The sequence below is a fragment of the Panthera leo genome, chromosome E2 (genome assembly GCF_018350215.1).
Source record: "Panthera leo isolate Ple1 chromosome E2, P.leo_Ple1_pat1.1, whole genome shotgun sequence".
In the NCBI taxonomy this organism is placed as follows: domain Eukaryota; kingdom Metazoa; phylum Chordata; class Mammalia; order Carnivora; family Felidae; genus Panthera; species Panthera leo.
In genome coordinates, this window is record NC_056693.1 from 27,163,887 (window position 1) to 27,170,213 (window position 6,327).

General features: G+C 56.4%; 1 protein-coding gene across 1 annotated transcript; it reads right to left on the bottom strand.

Moving 5' to 3' along the window:
• Positions 1–2,799: 2,799 nt before the first annotated feature.
• On the bottom strand, positions 2,800–5,648 carry CBLN1 (cerebellin 1 precursor). The gene is made up of 3 exons (XM_042919258.1): positions 5,385–5,648; positions 5,124–5,243; positions 2,800–3,851 (listed from the first exon to the last, which is right to left on the bottom strand). Exons 1-3 carry the CDS (start codon positions 5,646–5,648, stop codon positions 3,654–3,656), a joined length of 582 nt encoding a protein of 193 aa, XP_042775192.1. The 3' UTR covers positions 2,800–3,653.
• Between the last annotated feature and the right edge of the window lie 679 nt (positions 5,649–6,327).

Sequence of the window (6,327 nt, forward strand, 5' to 3'; positions counted from 1 at the left end):
GTGACCTGGGCAGGGGAGGAGTCTCTGAGACTCTGAGAAGGAGGCTGAATGAGAGGGTGGTCTTGGAACCCCTACAGGCTCTATTCTGATCAGGTTTATCTGAGATGAAAGCAGGAGGCAGGGCCCAGATCTGAAAGGGCCTAGAGGGTTCTAAGCATTAAAGGAAACCATTGTGAAGTGTAGGTTTTAGGACTGGCCCCCTCCCTAGAGCTTCTGGTTGGGGACAGGGATGTAGTTTCTAGTGAGCCGCTGGCCTTTTTTTTTTTTTTTTTTTTTTTTTTTTCTCTATCCCTCTCAGTCCCCAACACACCATTTGAGAGTATCTGGCTCCCTCTGAGCTGGGGTACAATTTTCAATTGAGGGTTGATTCACCTGCCTCTCGAACAGGTAACAATCACCCCCACCTCCACTCCAGAGGTGAGGGAGGTGGCCCAACTCCCAAGTGCTCAGCCCCAGTGAAGTCTCTAGCTCCAACTCCAGGTCCCTGGGGAAAGCTGTCCACATCTCCACCCAGGCTAATGGGGGCTCAGACCCGAAGATAAGGGCAGTTTGGGGGTGGAGAAACCCATATTTCTCCTGAAGCCTCTGGGACCAGAGTGCTTGCTTAACATTTCTGAGAGCTCGCTGGAGTGGGTACCACTATTCTATGGAACCCACTGCAGAGCAGGAGACAGGCCCAGCCCTAGATATCTCCCTTGCCAACCAGTGCCAAGCAAGGCCTGCGGGAAGAGTGAGGAGGGGATAGTGAACCTTGGAAAAGCAGTGCCTGTGCTGTATCTACATAAGAGCTTCCCAGAGGAGGCAGCCTCTTACATGAAGTGCTTTGATCCCCCAATAGGACAGAATTTTGAAAAGTAGAGAAGGAGAGAACTGCAAATTGAAGCAAAGAAACAGCAGGTGCAGAGGCATGAAGACAGTAGTAGGAGATGGGCTCATCAAATGGCAGAGGGAAGGGACCAGCAGGTGGAGGAGGAAGTGGCTGGAGCCAGTTTGAGAAGGATCTCTAATGCTTTGGGGAGGAAGGAGCCCTCCCTTAACTGGAGCCCAGAATCAAGGGATAACCTTCCCCTCCCTGTCCCACTTGGGGTCCACTTGCTCCCTTCTGGTTCACCTCCCAGGCCCCAGAGAAGAGGCTGGCTCTGAGTGAACCTCAGTTTCTGGATAGGCAAGCTTCCTCTTTGCCTCCACCCCAGCCTCAGGCCTAGCATTCAGGAGACTGCCTCCAGGAACCAGATCAGTGCAAGTAACAGCCAGGACTCATTAAACCCAGGTAAAAGAACTGCAGGTCCACGTTCAAGTAACAGAGGATGAACGAAATCTCAGAGTAGGAGGGGCTCTTGGAGATGTTTAAATCCTCTTTGTTTTTATACAGCTGGGCAAACTGAGGCCAGAGGAGGGACGGGCCCAAGTCACCCAGCTGGAGCACCGCCTGGTGGTCCCAAAGTCTGGACAGACACCTTGGTGGTACCCTCCCCAGGGAAGAGGGTGACCACCCTCCCACAGAGAGGTGGGAGGTGCATTAGGGGTGCTGTGACTATGCAACCTGCGTGGCCCGAAAGCCCTTGTCCTAGGCGGATACTACCTGGTGCACCGCCTATGCCTACCTCGCAGGCAGGCTGTGTGCCGACAGAGCAGTTGGGTCGAGCTAGTTTCGCTGCTGAAGGCTCCAGTTCTCCCTGATCTCTCCCTCCCAACTAGAAGAATGCCGAGAAAAGCATTTTTGAAAGTGTCCCTTTTTAAAAAGAATAGCTTCTTTTTAAATTCCTCTAAGGCTCAGGATTGCGCCTCATCCCTACTTCCCTGGGTACTATGGGGGAGAGAACTGTTGGGCAGGAAGAGAAAAGCACAACTCATTCCCGAAGTCTCTAGCTATCCCTGGCGGGACCCTGAGCACTGGGGATGCGAAGCGTGCGGCAAGGGATGCCGGCCCCTGGCTTGTGCGCGGAGGAGAAACATGCCCGCATTTGAAGGAAGGCCGAGTGCTCGGTGAATTTCAATCAGAGGAGCCGCAGTAATAACAAGAAATGTTGCTTATTGTGCAATTATTACCCCCTTCTCTCCAACCCCTAGGAGCCAATAAAATTCACCCCCGAATGTCCGGCCAGGAAAAATCTTCTAAAAGGACCAAAGCCAGAGGCGCCAATCCAGGCCCAGGCTCTTGCCCCAGGACTTTGGCCTCCACCCGCTTTCCGCTTTCCGCTTTCCGGCGCCCGACCTCCCCGAGGCTGAAGCCACTGGGTCAGACTTCTAGACTTAAAACGAAGTCGTTTATTTCAGTTTTGCTTTCACATTATGTTCCGATACAATCAAAACTCCTGGACGAACCTCTCGAATGAAAGTCCTGCGTGGAGCGCAATCACAGGTCCTGGGCGCCGGGCTAGTACGGCGGCGGACGGACGCGGGATTCAGAGGCGCTGGTATAAAACATAAAGCTGCTCCGGGAAATGTGGGGCTGACGGTTCGGGACATCCAGGGGCGGAGGCGTGGGAAGCGTGCCGACTCCTCCAATTGGGATTATTCCTGATGTATTTGGACTTCGAAAAAATCCCACTTCGCTTCCAGGCCGGTAGTGTCTCCTGGCCAGGCAAGATTTTGGCCAAAGCAGGGAGCACAGGCGAATGCGGGCTGGCTGTAGGCCTGGCGCAAAAAAAAAGGACCGCAGGCCGCCTTCGCTAGAAGCCCTCGCGCCCAGGCCTTCCCACCAAGTCCCCGGCGCCTCTCAGCCTTGCGCTTCCACAACCCGCCCCCAAACCTCGCATCTGGGGAAGATGCGGAGTTTAGAAAGCTGTTTCAGAAAAATAAAAGTCCCACTTCAACTTTATTGGGTTAAAGCAAAATTAAATCTTGGCTATTCACACGTATGTTACAGAGGACGAGGAAGCGTCCGGAAGAACCTCCTGGCATTTAGTGGAGTCACAGAACACGAGGGCATTGACAAGCATCAGAACATCAAGCAGCCTTAGATTTCACGATCACTCCGAATAGGACATAGAAATACGGAAATACAGCCAGTTTCCACTGGGAAGAGTTCTTTGAATACAAATGATATATATTTATATATATTTTTGAACCAGTCACCACTAAGGTAAGTCCTGTCTCTGCTAACAAGCAGCGGAGGACACAAAGTATCTTCAGCTAATTAACTCTTGAGCGGTGTTTTAAGAGCAACACTTGCCAAATTAAAACTACCTCCCCCATTCAAAAAACAAAACAAAAACCTTATTCCCCTCTCCAAACTAAAAAGGGGGAGGAGTATATTAGATTTCAGCAGGTGGAAAGATTCCGAGGGGGCTGAGGAGGAAGATATTTCACGTTATACAGTGAAATACAAAGTTTCTTTTGTATAAATTTTAGGGAACATGAACATGGGGGTAAGAAACAATGACAAGGCAGTCTCTCTTTCTTGATTACTTCAACCGGAATGGGGGAGGCGAGTTTATTTTTGGAAATGGGAGTGCGCAGAGCTAAGCAGAATTTGCTTCTCCTAATGAGGAAACGGACAAAGTTGTCCGACCAGCGGCCGGTGCACACCTTTTACCCGGATACAGCTGGGGACCATGTAGGAAGTTTCCAGTCGTGCTGTCTTCTCATTCCCCCTCCTGCCTTCCTCCTGCCTTCGCCCTCTCCCTGCCTTCATTACGGTGATGAGCCAGTCAGAGGGGAAAGACCAGGAATCCGGAGAAGGTCGAGTACTTCCAGCCCCCCATCAAGTTCCCCCGCTCCAGCTTGAGGTATGCTCGGTCGCCTTTCTCCATCTGGATGAGAACTCCATTGCTGGCGGCCTCCCGGGTCACGTCCTGGTCACCAGCAAAGGCTGAAATCACCGGCCACCCGTTTAACATGAGGCTTACCTGGGAAAGAGAAAGGCCTACTTCAGAGGCGCGACAGAGGCGGGTACCTAAGCAGCAGTGGAGATGCGAACCTTCCCCGCTTGGCTAACAACCACAAAGGCCTGGGAGCGTGGTGGAAGGGGGTGGGTGGTTTAAAAAGGGGGCTCTGCAGTTTACTGCTGAGGGACCAGTGGGGCGAAAAACAGCCAATCTGGGTGACAGGAAGGGTCTGCCCCCCAAATGGGAGTCGCTTTCATTCCTAAAGCGTGCCAAGCAAAGCCTGACTGCGTTCTTTTATCCAGCTTAACGAACCCATAGGCAGCTCTGGTGTCCCAAGACGTTCGCTTCCACCCCCACCCCTACCCCCTGCCCCACCCCGCTTCAAAGAGAAACTCGGGCAACTGGAGTTTCCGGGAGAACCAAGCCAAACCAAACCCTGCTTCCTCCCGGTCCTAGCTGCCTGACACAGTGGAGACATGGTAGGGAAGCTGGGCAAGGCTTCGGACTGATGAGAAATTCTGCCAGGGCTGCACTCTGTGCTTCATCCCCAGAACCGGCCATGCCATCACCGCCTGGTTTTGCCCTTGCGGTGGCATCAGCAGCCAAAGGCCCAGCGCCCTCTCCCCAGCTGTGCATCCTGGCTCTTGTCTTTGCCCAAAGGAAACCTGGACACCTTTGGGAACCTGGAGGGACGGTGAGTGCTGACACGGGCACAGCTGGAGCCCGGGGGGGAGCAGCACTACATCCGCCCCCTGCTCTCTCCACCCTTCAAACGCTTGGGCTTGGCACCCGCCGGTAGTTCAAAAACCCAGAGTCTCCAAAGGGATACCAGGAGCACCCTTCCCATCCCGGCCCGAGCGTGGTGCTAAAGGCAAGCGCACAGGAGTCCAGGCTTCCGAGCTGGGACAGAGAATGAGGATACGGTCTGTGGAGCTGAAGGCAACGGTCGCAGAAAGCTTCTGGAAAGAGGAACTGTCTTTGATGCTAACCAGCAACCGCTACGGGAAATCCCTGGTATCCCGTAGGAAAAGGGGAAGAACCTCTTTGGAGGGGCCCAGAAGGCGAAGGCAGGAAACTCTGTGTGGGAAGAGGACTAGGTTCCAAGAGCCGGCGAGAGAAGAAAACAAGAGACAGTCCAAGCCACAGAACTATGAGGCCCTGTTACTCGTCCATCCAAGCAACCCCAGGCACATGCAGCTGCCCCTTCTATCTCCCACCCCCATAGGGCCTGCTCACTCCAGCAGGTAATAGCCCTCTGCCGGCCCGGGGCCTGACCCTGAGGCAGCGGCTGACCTGAATGGTCTGTCTGTTGTAGACTTTTACCACGTGGAAGTTAAAACTGTATATCCCTTTGCGCGGGGCGATGAAAGTACTGCGTTCTGAATCAAAGTTGTTCCCGATGTTCACTAGTACCTACAATGAGACGGGAACGAAGGGAAGTAGACAAGAGTCAGTCCCGAACTCCTGCTCCCGAGGCTCCGCAGAGCCTTGGAGTGGATCGAACATCAACCCTCCACCTCTCCCCCTCGCAAGCCAATCTGATGGAGCGCTCACCTGGTCAAAGTAGATGATCATAGTGCGATTACTCATCTCGGACGGCTCGTGGTTGGTGCTTCTGATGGCAGAGAAAGCCACCTTGGCGCTGCCGGAGCGCACAGAGATGCCGAGAGCTGTGCCCGTGGGATCGGACGTGGGGTTGGAGTCGCACACCACCAGGCACTTGCCTTCCAGCACGATGGGCTCTGTCTCATTCTGCCCGCGGGCCGGGCCCGCCAGCCACGCCGCCCCCAGCAGCAGCAGCTCCACGACGCCCAGCATCGCGGCGCCGGCGCCCACCCCGCCCCCCACCCCGGGGGCTGCCTGCGCCAGCCGCCCCCCCGCCCCAACCCCACTCCGAAGCCCCCTCCTCAGCTCCGTGCGCAGCTTCGCAGATGCCGCTCTGGACACTACTGGTCTTCTTTGCACTCCGTGGCAAGCGTGCCCCCCACGCGATGCTCCCGGAGCCCCTCCCGGGCCTCAGGGGTGCCGCGGCTGCCCAGCCGCACTTGGATACATAGCCGCTGCCGCTCGGTCCCCGCTGCTTCCGCCGCCTCCTGCTCGCACCCGCCGCTGCCGCCGCCGCCGCCGCTCTGAATTATTGATGCAGCCAGCGCTGCAGCCGGAGCGGGCGGAGAGCGCGCGCCGGGCACAAAGGCGCGGACCACGGCCTGGCCCCGCCCCCGCTGCCTCCCAGCCCGCCTCCCTCCACAGCTCCGCCTTCCCACTGGCCGAGGCTCCGCCTCCCAGCCAATCCTAATGCGCCGCGCTCCCCGCTGAGCCAATGGAGGCGCTGTCCGCGCGCGGCCACCTGACCCCGGGCACCGTTGTTATTAGGCGCGGCGAGGCGGGCGGCGCGCGGCAGCAGGGTTGGGCTCTGGCCGGGAGTCGACTGAGGGAGCGAGGGCCGGGGGCGCGCGCGGGCGCGCGCGCGCCCGTGCCCGGACCTTCCGCCGCGGCC

Excerpts from the sequence above, each read along its gene's own strand:
- CBLN1 (XM_042919258.1), bottom strand. The coding sequence starts at position 5,648 with ATGCTGGGCGTCGTGGAGCTGCTGCTGCTGGGGGCGGCGTGGCTGGCG. Across the intron at positions 5,244-5,384 it reads TGATCATCTACTTTGACCAG|GTACTAGTGAACATCGGGAA; the intron begins GTGAGCGCTCCA and ends GTCTCATTGTAG. Across the intron at positions 3,852-5,123 it reads ACAACAGACAGACCATTCAG|GTAAGCCTCATGTTAAACGG; the intron begins GTCAGCCGCTGC and ends TCTCTTTCCCAG.